The sequence below is a fragment of the Alternaria burnsii genome (assembly GCF_013036055.1).
Source record: "Alternaria burnsii strain CBS107.38 chromosome Unknown 700, whole genome shotgun sequence".
Lineage (NCBI taxonomy): Eukaryota > Fungi > Ascomycota > Dothideomycetes > Pleosporales > Pleosporaceae > Alternaria > Alternaria burnsii.
The window spans coordinates 682929-699877 of record NW_024066121.1 but is presented as its reverse complement, the minus strand read 5'-3'; the positions used below and the strand labels follow the sequence as shown (position 1 = coordinate 699877).

Genomic DNA, 16949 nt, shown 5'->3' with positions numbered 1-16949 from the left:
TCTCTTTGCTTCTTCCCGCCCTTTGATCGATACCAAGTGTTATACCAAGTCCGTCTCCTTTGCCCAGACCATCTAGTCATTTCACCGTCATGCTCCTCATTGGACTCCGAAAACCTTCCCGGAGGTCCTTGTATTCCTCGACTGCTTTGACCACGACGCCATGCGCCTGCTCACTGTCTACGCTGAGACCGACCACAACGATTGCGCCAACAACACCTTCCACACCCTTCACAAAGACGGGGTATCCGCCACCTTCAATGGTGTATCTTGACCACTCGTCGCCGCTCATGGCGTTGTGCTCAGCGAACCTTTTGTAGTCTCCTTCAAACTGGCAACTCATGAACCAGGTAGAATGTCCCCATCTCAGCACAGTGTTGCGCTTCCTCTCGGACCACTTCTCGTGATCGGGCATTATGCCAGGCAAACTCGGCGAGTGGAACAGCGTCTGATTCGCAGACGAGATCTGGATAAGCGCGGGGCATTCGGCTGTTCTTAACGCGTTTCGGAGGATATTCCCAATGACCCAGGCATGCTCGCATGTAAAGTGGTTGAAGGTGAAACTCCTTTCCTCTTTTGCCAGTTCGGTCAGGTCGCGTGTTGGTTTGGGGAGTGTGTTGAGCATCTTGTTGGTTGACTGCGAGGACGAGTGCGACATGGAGGGCGCTTCGGTGGGGGATGGCTATAGGTAGGGAATATTCACATATAGCACATGGAAATTATGGATATCCAGAAGACGGGTCTGGAAGATAGGGGATGACGCGTCAATGGCGCGACAGACGGAAGTCGAAACAAAGACGATGGCGGCTGTCTGTTCCGATGGGGCAACGACAGCCGGCAGTCGGGTCGTGCCGCTGTCTAGCTCCACGTTTGAAACGAGACTGCAGCGCGCACTTCGCGTATACATTCCATGTCTTAGTCTTCTTTCATCTATACATTGTAACAACACTTTTCTATGCCAAGGCCTTCGGCATACTGTACATATGACTGCTACTCTATGTTTCCATGATATCCGAGAGCTCAGTGCGCGGTGTGATATACGGCTTCACCGTAGCTCTTACAAGTGTCCGTTGTTCAAAGGCGTAGGCCAATCCGATAATCTTCGCATCATTGAATTTTGCACCTAGGAAACTAAAACCAAATCTATTCCACCATAGTCAGCATCGCACAAGCAACCGTTATTTGCAAATGACTTACGGAATATTGGGCGCCGACGACACTAATCCATCAGCGTCAGAGACGATGGGCTGGTCAGAATGCATGGCCCCAATCGGTACAGAAACGATCGGCGCACCAGCAACACCAGCAAAGTTCCACGAAAAATGTGATGGTAGTAAGACGGCGTCGAGATTATGCCTCTCGATGGTACCCAGTAGGCCCCCTTCACCGTCATAGTAGAGACCTTGCTGATATGCTCGCCAGAATCCAGCTTCAGTATTGTTCCAATTTTGCAGCACAGTGTCCCAGAGCTCTGTTGGTTTGCTTGGATACCCTTCTAGTGAACTATCTTGCGTCCATTTGCGTAGCTCAACTAGGTTCTTAATGTTATGTGGATTGTAAGCAAGTTGCCGCAGGTAATTTTCGATGTTGACAACGAAGTCGGCGCCCATGATTTTCGCGCCTATCGTACTGTCATCTAGAAACTCTCGCGCTGCTGGGAAGTCGCTCTCTACGACCACGGCACCAGCCGCGCGTAGAACCTCCAAAGAGTCGTCAAATGCTTTAACCATCGACCGTGTGATTCCATTCGACATGAGTTGAATGACGTTACGAGGCACACCCAGCCGCGCACCTTTAAGTGCAGAGAGTTTGCAGGCGCCAACAAAGTCCATGTCAACGTCTTCTGGGATAGCAGAGGTGTAGTTGTCATGAATGTCGAAACCTGCAATACCTTGCAGCAAGTACGCTGAATCTTTCACGGTTTTTGTAAGAGGCCCGATAGTATCCATGTGCTCGCTGATCGGAATTACAAGATGTCGAGATGTAAATCCAACAGCTGTGCTCAGTTAGATCATGACTCATCTGATATGTGGATTTATGTACTTGGCTTCATTCCTACAACATTGTTATAACTGGCAGGATCGATGATTGATCCACACGTTTCAGCACCTAGCGTAATTGTAGCCAGACCAAGACTGGGTTGATCAGTACGAAGCTCAGACTTATCAAGGATAGAATGACTCACGATGCCGCCACAGCACTTCCGCTTGAGCTTCCAGAGGGGTCTTGATGGGGATAGAAGGGTCCGTATGTCTGACCCCCATATGCTGACCAGCCGTTGCTCGAATTAAATATTCGAAAACTGCCCCACTCGCTGGGGTTTGTCTTTCCTAAGATTATAGCACCTGCTTCTCTAAGTCTCTTCGCGACCGTAGAATCAGCGAAAACTTTGGCTCCAACCAAGGCGTAAGATCCAGCTGTGTTGTTCATCTTATCTTTCGTGGCAATCTACATGCGACTCCAACGTCAGTCTGGTTTCCTGAACTCAATTTACGAGTGGCCGATTGGGAGCCATTAGCTTTGATGGGGTCCAACGTACCGTATCCTTGATGAGTACGGGTATGCCATGTAATGGTCTGTCCGTCAGCGGATATCATAACGACCCGAGCTTGCATACTAACCCCCGTACCATGCCTTCCGAACGTTCCTTGTCAAGCGCAGCGGCTATGATCAGCGCATCGGGATTGATCTCAGTGACTGGCCTCAAAATGTCATTCACTTCTTCGATGCGGGCGATGTAGGTCTATTGAACGGTTTGAGTTGCGATGTCATGGCGTCTGGTTTCCCGGAAGTACTTACCTTGACCAGATGTAAGCTTGTGAAAAGACTTCGTTCCAAACCATCAGCAACAGCGTCAATATCTGCCTCGTACAAGCTCGGTAATGGTTTGGCTAGAACTATATTGGTCAAGGCGCTCGTAATCTGGATCTGGAAACTCACATAGCTCAAGTTGTCGATTGAAATACACTGCGCCCCCGATGATCAAGATGCCGAGCAAAGACCCAGGAACCATGATTCTCCAACAACTGTACCAGGACTTTGGCTCTCTTTGGGAACCTTCTGTGGATACCTGATGATATCGATAGTTTGCAGGCTCAGTTTGTGCGAAATATCGTCTGAGTGGAAACGGTAACCACAAACTACTCGACGCATTACCGATAGACATAGGACGATGTCTTGCAGGGCGACGGCCTATGGAATCCTGTGCGGTGGCTATCGAGCTTTTGCAAAGATGGTAATATCGCTTTCACCGGATTCGTAGTTTAGCAGGCTGCTGTAGGCATTGATTCTGGACTTCCAAGATTGCGTTGCGGTTTGTTCATTAGGCTGAGCTGATCTGTACGCATACAGTTGCTTAGCGCTAAGAAACCCCACAACAACATACCGATAGCACATAAGCGATGCAGGTGCAGCCCGCTAAGGCGGTTTCACAACAAAACGCAAACGGTACTACTACTCATGATATGACGCGTTTCACATCTAGCACGTCCGTCACATGCAACTCTCCATTCCGTTCATGATTTACACCGGCTTTTTGATCGGATATACATTCCATACTTCAATCCTTCTCTACTCATACACGGTAGCAGCATTAGAGGATATGGTTCTGTTTGCTCAATGTTTACCCCCTGAGAGTGCCATACGAAGATCTTTTCGAATCTGGTGACCACAGGCACGACTTCACAAAGGAATCATTTCCTAATTCCTTTTCCTTGACCATCTTTCACTTCTAATCATTTTTCTCGATAAATTATTGCTTCAGTCTGTATTTACATCATTTAAATAGAGCTATAGGTGATTGTGCTCTCCCTATCCTTCGTTCCTCCAATGTTTTTCCCGATACCCCTATAGTCTTCCGATTTCTGGCGCGAGTCAGTGGTAAAACACACCAACCACTTCCTCAACTGATCAAAACCGAACCAGTCATCGTCTTCTTCCACAATGTCTACTCCAGGTTTCTTGTCTCGCGACCAGAACGGAGTCCCGTATTTGCCACCAATCACTGAGCCCTTCCATTGGGTGCTGTCAAAGTCTCCTATAACATACCGCAACGCCATCGCATCATGTGCGCTGTTTGACCACTTGACAAGTATGTTCTCGGGTTTGACGTCCCCATGAACAAGCTTCAGGGAGTGCATGTGCTGTATACCCGCAGCTATCGATTGCAAGCAATCCCGGATGTGTATAGGATAGCCACGTTCGATTGCTTCCCGAAGGTTACAATCGTACTTCTCGAACACTAGGTTCAAGACACGCCCCTGGTCCATGGTCAGGTTGATGGTTTCGTTGCGGTACTTGAATAGGAGCACACTGCTAGTCTCCACACCGTAATACTTGCAAATGCTTTTATGCGGCTGCGAATCGAGTATCTGACAAGCATCAATCTCCCGCGCAGTGGTATGTGCTACAAAAGTTGTGTTGAGGGCCTGCCAAAGATACCGACGATCCGCCTTCATTATAGTACCTTGTTTCTTGTAAACGTCCCCTGCCACATGTTTATGGGGATGGAAGAGGTTATAACGAGGCAGAACCTTTGGATATAAGTTGGCGGGATCGAGTTCGGGAGGGGGCAAACAGGTTTCTGGATCTCTCCAGAGCGAAGGGTCAGTGCAGTCGGCTTGGCTGTTGGACATGGTGCCTTCCTTGATTCCGAGATACAGTCGTCCGTTCTGGTGAGCCAATACCCATGTCTGGGGGATAGAGTTCTCGTGGTAAGTACGGTGGCCTACTATTTGCATCGACGGCCATGCCCGTTCTTCCTTATCCACGCCCATGAGTTCGCCGACGAACTTGAACATAATGCTATGATCGATATGTTGGGTTTTCGGGACCAATACTAGAGCTTTTAACGTAACGCAAGCGCTCAAGGTGATTAGGGAGAAAACTTCAGGCTCGCAAGAAGAAAAAACCTCGCATTATGAACGGTGTAGTTGTCTTGTACCGTGACTATACAGCTTAACGACATAGATACAAGGAGAGATGATTGAACGGTGCTAAGTTCGAGACAGAAAACACTGCCACTTCCGACACAGTGAAATAGTGAAATGCTGTGCTAACGACACTGCACTATTACGAGTCAACGTAGGTTCACAGTACATACGCTCATTGAATATACCAGCAACCCGCAACTTGTTTCATCAACTTCTCTTGTTGTGATCCCACGGCCCAACAAAGCCATGGCTCCAGCGTCTCGTCCCCCTGTGGCGCTTAGCTCAGCGGAACCCGCGTGGCCCATCAAGAACGGCCTGGTACTTCACAAAAGGCGAGATTATGATGGAACGATCCGAGCAATCTTCTGTTCAACAGTCTTTCTCGACAGCCTTTGGTACGCAGAGACCGAAAAGCCCAGCGACAAGAGCGCTCCCGATCCCGACCCATACACTTGGGACACACCGCCGCGTTTGATAAACATTTCAAACGTCCGACCGACTTACACAAACTCAACGATGACATCCGCCAAATACCTGAAAAATAACAGGTTATATGCCAAAACGATGGATCATCTCCGCTACTCCACTGAGCTATTCGGGACACCATGTTGGCTCAAAGACATCGTAACGAGGGAGATTGCAAACTGTGAGATGTTACGTAAAAACCCACATCCAAACATATGTCGATATCGTGGTGTAGACTACGACTTGAAGAGCAAACGCATCATGGCGCTATTGTTCCAGAAGTACGACATGACTCTAGGCGAACTGGTAGCTGAGAGACGCACTTTTGACGCCGAAAAATGTCTGCAGGATATCAGACAGGGCATTCGACATATACACTTCTTGGGCTATGTGCACGTCGACATCAAGCCTTCGAATATCTTTGTTGATCTCAAAGTACAGCCCACCCGTTTTGTTGTTGGTGACTTTGATTCTATGCAGAAGCAAGGCTCACGGTTGAGATACAAATGTGGTACAGAGGGTTGGAGGTTAGAAAGGGCAAGACATGAAGACTACAAGGCGAACGTCGAGCAAGATTGGTATGGGTTAGAGATGATGGAGGCCTACATCAAGGAGAAAGGGAACGGGAAGCCAGTGGAAGGAAGGAGTTACCCAAAGACAAGCGATATTTTGAAAAGGGCGAAGAGAAAGTTTGAGATGGTCAAGAACGTTAGAGAGAAGCAGGAGGAGACGGAAAAGGCGGTGGCGAAGAAGAAGGCTGATGCTGCGAAGAGGATCGAGGCTCTAGAGAGAGCTGACGTGAAGAGGGCCAATGTCGTGAAACAAGCTAAGGTCGCGAAGAAGGCCAGTCGTCCAAAGTCCACCGCCCCCCCTGAAAACTCGAACACAGCAAGCAACAGCTGCGACCAAGAAGAAGAGGAAGTCAGGCGCGCCGAAGAAACTGAGAATAGGACCTCCGTAGCATTGTCAATTGCATATGCTGTGACACGCAAAAGAACGGGTATCAATTAACTATGCCTACGCCATGAGATGCTTCCTTCCCATATTCCCAAGATTTTGTGCACCAAAACACACAATACATGCTTCTCTCTCAATCTCATTGACTCCAATATGCAAACCCCACACTCAATCACTGTCACTACCATAATCCACAAGCGGTCCCGCAACAGGCGCAGGCCGTTTGTTGGTCGGCGTAGCCTTGAACCCCTTGAGCGCCGCCAGTGTAGACCCTGATAAAATGCCATTACCCTGCTGTGCAGTCGAGCTCTCTTGTTCTTGACCAATATTATCACCGTCTTGGTAGGCCGACTCTGCACTCTCGATCATCATGCGCTCGCCCATGCCGCCTGATTCCAGCTGCTTGGCTGCTTCCCAGTCACTCTTTTCTTTTGCGTACCATACGTCATCGGGTGCTTCGTAGCCTTGTAGGCCAAAGCTGCCTTCGACCTTCCTGCGCTTCTTGCTCTCGGGATCTCTGCCTTCTAGTTCGGCAACGTAGGCTGCGGGAAGGGCTTTTCGGATCGCCTCGGCGGCTTGTTCTTCGATGCGGCGGGCTTCGCGTTTCGCGGCTTGTGGGTTGGGGTCTACGGTTGCCCAGCGGACGTTTAGGATTTCGTTGTGGTCGAAAGACTGGTGCGCCATTGCTTCTTTGGCAAACTGCGAGTTGGCTTCATTGGTATAGGTGACGAAGGCTACGCCGCGGGCTGTGAGGACTCGGGTTCGTTCGATTTCGCCCCATTCTTGCATGTGGCGCGAGACGATTTCTTCGATGTCGTCGGTGGGGTGGATGCGTCCGATGTAGAGGGTTCGGTTTTGTCTTTGGAAGGTTCCTACTCCACCCATGTCGTCTCGGTAGTCGGCGTGCTTGTCGCGCCCGAAGCAATCGACGTTGCTTGGGAAGATGTCGGTGACAGTAGGCAGACGATGGAGGTACTCGCAGTCCACACCCTTGGGGCAGATACCACGCGCAAAGAAGAGGCAGAAGTAAGACCCAGGCGTCTTGTCGGCTTTTGTGTATCCGCTGTCCTTTGCGATGTTGCAGCGTCCCTGGGCGGCTGTCTTGGAGAGGTACTTGTCCTCCCTGTCACCGCCAGACCACTTGTTGTACCAAACGTTGTAAATGTTACCCGTCTGCGCAACTTCCTGGGGCTTTATCGTCGCAGGATCGACTTGTGGACGCGCCGGTCTCCGTTTGCGACGGATGATCTTCTTGACTTTTTTGCCCTCAGCATTGGTCGTGATGATTGTCTGTTCTGTCGTCGTAACAAGCTCGGTCGACGCGGTCGGTGCGAGAGATGTATCTGCCGCAAGCGACGTTTGTGTGGATTCTTGTACTTCTGTCATGGTTGTGGTGTTGGAGTTGTGGTGAGACATGTCGCGGTGGAACTTTCGACATGCGACAACCTTGCGCTAGCGTGCGGCTCTCCATGGCACGTGACCGGGTTGCTTCTCCACCTCGACTTCCCATTGGATGGCTTTGATCTCAAGCCTCAGCATACAAAACTCTATGCACAAACTCAACATGTGAAACACCATGATTGAACGTCTCTAGATATGCAAGATGCCATTTCTCTGCATCCGCAGACCCCTTTCACTTACTCGTAGTACTACTCATCTTAATCGCTCCATCAATCTCCACGACAGCTCCATTAACATACCGCGCTCCTTCTCCAAACAAGAATGCAACGACATCCGCCACTTCTTCCGGCTCTCCCAGCCTCTCCAACGCATTGCCATTCCTCATCCTCTCCACTGCCTCGCCTCCCTTCACGATACCCGCATTCGACGGCGTATCAATATAGCCCGGACAAATAGCATTGACCCTGATTCCTCTGGGACCAAATTCCAGAGCATGCGATTTGGTCATGCCGATCAGTCCGAATTTCGTCGTGCAGTATACGGATTGGAAAGCTGAACCGCGTATGCCGGATACACTGCTCACATTGACGATAGCGGACCCACGACTCAGATACGGAAGACAGGCCTTCGTAACAAGAAACACGCCCTTGAGGTTCGTATTGACGAGTTTATCCCAATACTCTTCGCTGGTGTCTTCGAGCTTTATGCTCGTGGGATTCACGCCAGCGCAATTGAAAACGTAGTCCAATCGACCCAGTCCCTTGACGGTGCTGTCAACAAATTCCTGAACCTCGGCGGCGGAGCTCACGTCGACTCTTCGTGTGAGGGTGGGTGTTTCGCATTCTGAAGCTACGGCGCTGAGGCTGGGGAAGTTGACGTCGCAGAGGGAGATGGAGGCGCCGAGGGAGGAGAGTTTGAGGGCAGTTGCGCGGCTTTTGTTTGTGTTAGTGGGATGCACATATTTGGGTCCGTGTGAGAAGAGGAGAGGGAAGGAAGGCAGAGATGTACCCGATACCGCTCGCAGCACCTGTAACCAGGACGACTTTATCTTGGAATTCTTTCGACATGCTGTGTGCGGGGTTTGTAGAAGGTAGGTCGCAATGCTAGAATGGACAGAGAATATGTCGTGGATTATAATTGCACGCGTACACAAGCGTGGTAGGCATGGCGACGGCTGTGATGATGGATGTTTGGGGTAAAGGTGGGGTGAAGTGGGATGTACTGTACATGACTCGAGTAACAATAGAGCTCTTGCGTGATAACCTCACTTCCTGCTAAGCATCACAACCATCATGGCTACTCATAATAGTAGTGTAGACACTCGATTTAGCAGCACTGCAGTCAATAGCGCAAACGTTCGACACTTCCTACAGTGCGATTCGAACAGTACATTCATTTCTCATCCAGCCATGTCACTCGTATCTATCTAGATGAACGAATCCTGAACACCTTGCAATGCAATCCTAAATCGTTTATTCCGCCTAGAATAACACCATGTAGCCCAAACGTGACCATGCTGGTGTTTCTTCCTCCCGCCTGCAATGACTATCCAGCTCATGAATGATTTTCGTGCGTTTTAGACTCATTCTGGTGTGTTACGTTCCCTGTCCTTACGGTAGCTCGGGATCTTGACCTTTCGCCTCCTCGCTCTCGATTTTCTCGTTCGTTGCCCGAACGTATATTTTCCTCCCGTCTTTCTGCATCTCGTGGATGCAGACCGCCATCCTTGTCCTTTGGGTCGCCACTTTTGTCATCTTCTTCGGTATTTGAGGCACCATTTGGTCTGTTGTCGTGCTTCGAGCCGCCGCCACCGTTCAAAACCAAGCCACGGACTTTCTTGACAAGGTCGTCTACCTTGAACGGTTTGGAAATAACGTCGTCCATACCAGCTTCACGCATGCTGTTCGTCTGCGCCTCTCGTACATTTGCAGAAACACCCAGGATATGACTGTATCCAGCCTTGCCTTCATCTTGTAGCTGCCTAATCTCTTGTGTTGCGGCATTGCCGTCTTTTATAGGCATTTCCTGATCCATGAGTATGCAGTCGAAATAGTTGCGGTCGTCGGGGCCGTTATCTGCCCTTTGTCCACGCTCGGCTACTGCATCGATCGCTTCCTGACCGTTGTTCGCGGTGAAGACCTGGAAGCCGCGGGATTGAAGCTGCCGCCGCAGAACCTTCTGGTTGATTAGATTATCCTCGACAAGAAGAAGAGTATGTGTAGCTTCAGAACGTTTATCGCTCTGAGATCTCGTGACTTCTAAAGCGTCCTCTTCTTGCCGGTGCGTTTCGCCTCTCCTCAAATCAGGCAGCCTTTTCTCCACGTTTGGTTTGATTGTTTTGATCTCTTCTGTAGCCTTCTGCGTCTCCTTGTAGCGCGCATCTTCGTTCGACTCAGGGTGTGCTTCCGGTCGATTTTCTACTGGCGGATCTTTAAGTGATGGCTCTACCTCTTCGGAGTCGACACCATGATGGCTGGCCAGTGATTTTGCTTCAGGGCGCTCGTCGTTTCGCTCTTTTATGCTCGAGAGATTCGAATTTGCACGACTAATACCTGGACGAGATGGTCGCGATCCAGATTCGCCTGGACGGGAAGATGAATTGGATGTTTCCGAGTTACTTCGTGATTGTCCTGAAGGTCGTCCCTCATCATTCCCGCCAGTCGCTCGACGTACTTTGAAGAAGAAACCGAATGTTGAACCTTCTCCCTCTTTCGAACTCACGCCAATGTCTCCACCGTGTAATGTGCATACTGTTGACGAATTAGCTATGAAATAACTGCGGTGAATACGATAACGCACATTTGCGTGATATGAAAAGACCGAGACCTGAGCCGCCATATCTCTCTTGTGTTTTCGGTGTCGCTTGTCTGATGCATGATTAGCATTGCGAACCGACTGTCTCCAAGAGCGCGGATTGTACCTAAAACGTTCGAATAACTTGGCTTGGCCTTCTTTGCTGATACCTATGCCAGTATCTTTAACAGCTACCATCAGATACATGGCGGCCCCAGAACCCCATTCCGACGTCATGGTTGAATCCAGATGAAACGCTTCTTTCTCTTCACTGAAGTAGATGACGTTGGGTGGGTAAGATGTAGGTCGCTCAACGGATGCGCCCATGGATACAGTGATATTACGGTCGCCATTCTTCTTGGAGGTGAATTTGATAGCATTGGTTATCAGGTTGACCAAAACTAGAGATGTTACTAAGATTCGATGGCATATTGGGTGGTCTTTACCTTGCTTCATGCGATTAAGATCCGCGACAACACTATCCACTTTTTGTTCCTCGTATGAAACATCCATAGCGTAGTGGAATTTGATGTTTTTCGCCTTGAATTCGGAATGGAAAACTCGAAGCGCTTGGGAAAACTCCCACTTTGGTTTTGTTGCTACGACAGTTCAGCAAACAGATAACACAACATAGCTGTGGGAACACTCACGTCGAGGTACCAAAGATAGCATCATAGAGTCGAGCTTGGAAAAAGACAGGATGTCGTCTACAAGAGTATTCTGATGTGATACGCAGAGAAGTATAGTGTCGGCTGCATCCAATATATCGGCTACCTGGTCGCGAACGTCTTCGTGATCGGCTCCAATCTCTTTTGTGATTTCTCTGACTTCTTCGGCCAAGTGTAAAACAGCCGACAGAGGATTCCGAATTTCGTGCGAAACCATGTCAATGAATCTCTCTTGCTGCTCCTTGCGATCTCTGGCGTCATTGGCGGCTTTCTCCTGAGTTAGTTGGGCTTGTTTGATGTCGGTGATATCGATTACAGCGCTAATAAAACCGGATTCGACCTCCTCAGCCAGAGGCTTCAGCAGGAATAATCTCCATTGCTCTCCTTTGGACTTCATTTCCTCGGGCTCTGCGACATCACATCTAAACTCTATCTGCAGTTCAGTACGACTCTCGAATGCTTTGCGATAAGCAGTCATGACGTCTTCGTAGTCGTCAGGATGTATGCTCTCTGGCCACGAGCGAAACTCGTTGTTGCCCTTATTGGTCGTCAGCCTGAAGAAGCCGTCATTGACGAAGATGGCTTCAGCGTCCTTGTCAAGAATGGCCAGGCCATTGGGCAGCAGCTCGGCAAAGCGCTGGAACATGCTGGTCGACATTGAATCGGCCTGCTCTGTGCTCTTGTGCTTGCTTTGCTGCTGGGATTCTTTATCCTTGACCTGTCTTCCTGGATGCTGTCGCGAGAGTTCGTCCAAACCTTCAATGGGTATGTAGCGGTCCACGTTCTGATTTTCAAGGAGTTGGGCCAGTACGCCCTGTCGTGTGCCGCTTTCGTCTAAGATAGTGCTGAGGAGAAGCTGCTGGTTCTTTTCTTCCGCAAAGTTTTTGAGGAAATACCTGGCGGCTAGACTGTCAGTACGTCGCATAATTTGTACGTCAACATGGTGCGATGCTTACCTACCTTGACCGTTCGTCCTCTCAGCACCGTCCGCAGCGTGCCGAGTGCTTCATGGTCGTAGCTGTCACGCGCTTTCGTGGCTTGCCCGTCAAGACCGCCTCTGGCTTTCTCCCAGGCAAGGTTGTGGATGACTATCATGTCCTTGCCCCAGAAGATGGCGGCGCAGTGGGGCATAGGCAGCACACATGTGTTGACGAGGCATGTTAAGGCAATGGGCCACGACTCGCGTGCGCCTATGGGTGTTGTAGTCCTGGGTCGGTCAGTACTGGCACACAACCAGAGCGCTTGCATAGTCGTTGTCTTCTCACCAGTCCTTGCGCTGTAGGTTCTCCTCATTGAGATCGAACACTGGCAAGCCCGTCGCAGATAGCTTGTCGAGGTTCTCCATGACGCTGGTTCCGGGGCATGCGCTCGGCCTGTATCAAAGCGAAAGCAGCTGGTGGGAAGAAGCGTGCTCAGAGACGGAAGATCCGCGTGACGTCATGCCAGGGCTCAAAGAACACGACCCCACGAGCGCGTGCCTGTCAAGAGGCAACCTGAGACCAGGAACGTCGAGTCGAACTGCTGAGAGCGAAGAACAGGGCATATGAGGTAGAAGAGTCTACGCGGTCTAGGCCGGCAGATCGCACTCGATTTCGATCTTTGCAGCGCCGCGGGTGCTGGCAGAACATGCATCGGGTGATTAGCTGAACATCATCGCCGATTGGGGCATGTCAGTCTAACGGGATTCGCGAACGGCAAGATACGTCACTGGCCTAGTAATAGATTTTGACACGAAAACACCATACCATACATGTGTTGGTAGCCGTCCCCTGCAAGACGCAGTAACGCTACGCCTAGCCCCGCTTATGCTTATGGGCAGCTGAACATGGCACTATGCGCCTTACAAAGCACGACAAGATCAAGAAGCAGCGCAACAACATTCACAATACCTAGAAAAAAGCGATTGACCTAGTGGGAACCAACAACCTTGTTCATGCGCTCCAGTCGCAATGATGCTCTTCGCTCCATCTATACCCAATTAGAACTGCGCGACGCCTTCCCTCTCACAACCCGACAAGAACTGATTCCAATCCATGACTAGCCGGCGGCCAGCCCAGGTACTCGTGCTAAACTCGCCCCCACCATTGCCGTAGCCTCCATCGCTCGCGCCGTCAAGACCGTGTTCATAGTCCACGTCTCTCTCTAGCTCCCCTTCCTCTTTTATTTCCTGCTCGACCACAGGACTGACTTCCTCGACTTCTTTGAACAGCCTCCTTGCAGCGGCAGTCTCTCCTACATTCGCGCCGCCGCACCCAAACCCGCAGATGCGCCGGCCACAAGGACGCCAGAATCGGTACTCGGCGACTTGAGGCTCAGAGAGAGGGTGGACGCCCAGAAGGCCCGAGTCGATACTGCGGTTCGACGTGTAGAAGAGCATGGTACCACAAGGATCAATGGGTGAAGTCGCTTCAGATTCTACTCCGTTGGCGATAGGGAAAGACGGACACGCTGTTTGACGGTACGACGCTGATTGGAAAGACCGGATAGATGAAGGCGGAGAGGCAGGGTATGCGCCGGGAATGCGAGTGCTTGTGTGAGACTCAAGTCTAGAACCTGAATCGCGCATGGAATTGGGCGACAGCTCCGGGAGACCTTGCTTTGTAGCTATCTTCTTCAGCATGACGGTACGTGGGGATACACATCTTGATGGACTTGTTGGGGGAGTTGCAAGACCTCCAATACCCTGCGACGATGTTGATGGAGTGTGGCAGCCATTGCGTGTTTCCGGTTTCGTGAGAACCTCATCAATGAGACCCATTTGTGGTGAGCACTGGCCGTATCCGCCCAAGTCGTAACAGCGAGGAGGCCCGTATATGTTCGAGCTGTTGGTACTCATTGCGCTCACCGTACGCACTGCGGAACCCAGAGCGCGAGGTGTTGCAAGCCCGCTTCCGGCATCGGATGCGGGTGAAGGGTAGGTTTCTCTTGCCGTCAAAGTAGGAGACAATGGTGTAGGAAAGCCCGGATATTTCCTTCCGAGGTCTGTCAGAAGTGATAGGTGTGATCTCATAAGACTGGGCTGAGGCAACGCAGCGCTCAAAGCACCCATATCGTAGACAGGGCGGCTACTAGCATACTGCGATCTGCTCACAAAGCCATTCGCAGATCCATCAAGTGAACCCACCCAAGAAGGAAGCCGGTCATCTTCGTCCGTTGGCGTGTGCTGGAAGCTGCTGTTTGTGAAGAAATTCGTAGGACTTGTAGGACTGTTGTTATTACTGCAGCTGGAGGACCCTTCGCTCGTGATTCGACGTAAAGCCAAAGCCGTAAGAGCGTTCATCGGCTCCGCTCTGGCAAAGCGAGCGTCATCACACGACCAGAGTCCGCCATACAACTGCCACGGGAAATTTTGAAGGAAGTGATCTTCTGGGTAGACATCGTATCCGAGGGTACGAGCACGGAAGAAGGCGTACACGAAGCGACAGTCGGGGAACTGACGAAGCACCTAAAGAGAAGATCTTTAGTGAAAGTCATTGTAAAAGAAAAATGGGAGGGATGGAGGAATCGTAGAGGCGTCAGAGTGCGACTGTGCATTTGACGAGTGCCAAGTAGATAATTATATAGGAGCAGAGGCTTGGAGATGGATGCTCATACATCCCAAGCAGGAAACAAAGGCGGTGTCGCTGTAAGCCTGCGCAGAGTCAGCATGTAACAATCAGCTACCGACTAGTGGGCATACATCAAGATCTCATAAGCGGCGTATTTCCTGAGCTTTCCAACGCCACGACGATATGCATGCAAGACTTCAGGTCGAGCTGTCCTGATATTCTTTCGGCCAAGCAGCTTATGCATAGCAGGGCTCGTGTGATACATGGGATCGTAGACTACCAGGTTGCATGAGCCGTTCAAGTGACGCTCAAAACCGATGACGCTGATAGAGTGACCTGGTTGTTGAAGATAGATGGGGGGTAGAAGAGTTTTGTTAACGTTAGACCCATCGCTGGCGGCTGCTCGGGCAAAGTATCGCTCCATGGCGGCGAGAAGTAGTTCGTGGGCTGCAACGTCGCGGTCTTTGTTGTCGCTGAACTGCTCGACAGCGCAATTAATCTCGGAGTTCAAAAAGAAAGCTTGAGCCTAGACCATGTCAGCGGGACACAATGAGGCATAGGGATATAGGTTATTACCTCAGGTGTGCCGATGTACTTTCTAGTATCACGTATACCGCCAGTTTGAACACGACCAATCTCATTGATACCTTTGTCCCAGGCGTCTTCAATATGGTCTTGCATTTTCAGAATTGTTGGGAGCCGCCCAGGAAACTCTTCGTGGCCCTGAGCCTTTGCGCCTTGAATGTAGGACAGCAACATTTGTATATTCCGATAGCCACAAAAGCCACCTTCATGGGGCGTTTTGCCAACATGGAGTGTCGACGGGTGACAGTAGTAAGCTTGTTTAACGGAACGATCGAGAGCGGATAATTGAGCAAGGATGGGTATAATGCCTGGCGTCTCGTTTTGCACCTGGTCATACTTGATGAGACGGCCATCTCGGCCAATACGGTTAACCGCAGTGATCTTTGGACCCGCCTCAAGCTGGTCGTGCAGCCACCTAGGCATTCGTTTCTCCCAGGCATATGGTCCAAGCTCGGATTTCTGGAAGAGTCAGTTACGTTTTACTGTCAGGACGATGAACTAACCCCCAAGCGGGCACTTTTGATTGGCGGCTTGATGGTTCGGTCAGCTTTCGCAAAGGGGTTGAAGCCTAGGATGCTCCTTCCAATAGTGCTCTTCTCGCTATCATTGGTATCACGCCTCTGACGATGGGTGTGCCTCTTGGACTTGCGGCTATGAGCCTCGGTCTTCAACGTATCTGATAATTCTGTGCTCAAACTTCGCTCAGATGTTGTTGTCTTTGCTCGGCTCGCATGTGAACGACGAGAGGAGGTCGAGCTTTGCATAGTAGCGGATGAACGCCGAGAATGATACTTTCCTGTGGTCTCGTCAAATGATAAAGTTTCTGCGTTGTGGTATTCGATATGGTCGTTGAAGTCAGAGAGAGGAACAAGTTCGCCGCAGTCAAGATCAGGGCACTTTACAGCGCTTTCCTCTTCTTCCGAGTCGTCAGAGGAAGGCGTGTCCTCGGTGTCGTGCTGAGTTGAGGAAGGTCTAGGGACCAAGGTCGGTGGTAACGGTTCAGGGTCGTCTTCGATCACGAAAGGAGAATCCTCGGTATGCGCTTGCTCAAAATGTAATTGAAGCATGTAGTCATCTTTTGGAAGCACAGTGAACTTGCACATGGGGCACTCCAAAAGCTCCATCTGGCTCATCATTCCTGTGCAGGTGAGCTTGCGAACGTGAAGATGGCGGCCAGCACTTCCTGGACTCAGACACGTGGAGTGAGTGACGGTGTGCGGCGTCTCGTTGTTCACATGGATGGAAACCGTCACCTCATGCGCATGCGGTTGATTCTGCCGTGATAGTCGCTGTTGGCTTCCGTGGCTTAGCATGACGAACGCGGTGCAGACGCACATGAGACAGCAATCCACAAGTTTGGCAAGAATCACACATACTGAAGACTGACTTATAAGATAAAGACGTTGTTCGCGAGGGAATGACGGTGTTGGCGGTGAAGACAAGGCAAGACTGATGTGAAGACGGTGCGACGCTCATGTACAGCCGAAAGACGCAGCCAGTCAAACACGCCAAGACGCGTGACGCGGACTCAAACCGATGCAAATTCAGTGCTAAGATATGTTGATGCCATGTCGGTGTGAAGACGATGGATTTGTTGCTGACAA

The 16949-nt window shown here is 50.6% G+C and overlaps 4 protein-coding genes across 4 annotated transcripts; 1 reads left to right on the top strand and 3 right to left on the bottom strand.

The window, feature by feature from the left end:
• Positions 1-76: 76 nt before the first annotated feature.
• On the bottom strand, positions 77-4799 carry GT037_009331 (uncharacterized protein; the record flags this gene model as incomplete). The annotated part of the gene is made up of 10 exons (XM_038934378.1): positions 77-679; positions 1059-1140; positions 1195-1993; positions 2041-2132; positions 2183-2445; positions 2537-2573; positions 2619-2740; positions 2797-2888; positions 2938-3023; positions 3892-4799. Coding segments are annotated over 10 exons (3084 nt in total), but the record flags the coding sequence as incomplete, so codon positions are not given.
• A 375-nt stretch (positions 4800-5174) lies between these two features.
• On the top strand, positions 5175-6404 carry GT037_009330 (uncharacterized protein; the record flags this gene model as incomplete). Its single annotated transcript, XM_038934377.1, has 1 exon — positions 5175-6404. One exon carries the CDS (start codon positions 5175-5177, stop codon positions 6402-6404), a length of 1230 nt encoding a protein of 409 aa, XP_038783179.1.
• A 114-nt stretch (positions 6405-6518) lies between these two features.
• Positions 6519-8818, bottom strand: GT037_009329 (two component histidine kinase 1; the record flags this gene model as incomplete). Its single annotated transcript, XM_038934376.1, has 4 exons — positions 6519-7778; positions 7827-7897; positions 7992-8683; positions 8760-8818. 4 exons carry the CDS (start codon positions 8816-8818, stop codon positions 6519-6521), a joined length of 2082 nt encoding a protein of 693 aa, XP_038783178.1.
• A 487-nt stretch (positions 8819-9305) lies between these two features.
• On the bottom strand, positions 9306-16658 carry GT037_009328 (two component histidine kinase 1; the record flags this gene model as incomplete). Its single annotated transcript, XM_038934375.1, has 12 exons — positions 9306-10501; positions 10551-10618; positions 10672-10945; positions 10991-11143; positions 11195-12115; positions 12169-12419; positions 12478-12585; positions 13234-14657; positions 14807-14843; positions 14892-15286; positions 15337-15804; positions 15849-16658. 12 exons carry the CDS (start codon positions 16656-16658, stop codon positions 9306-9308), a joined length of 6105 nt encoding a protein of 2034 aa, XP_038783177.1.
• Positions 16659-16949: the final 291 nt, after the last annotated feature.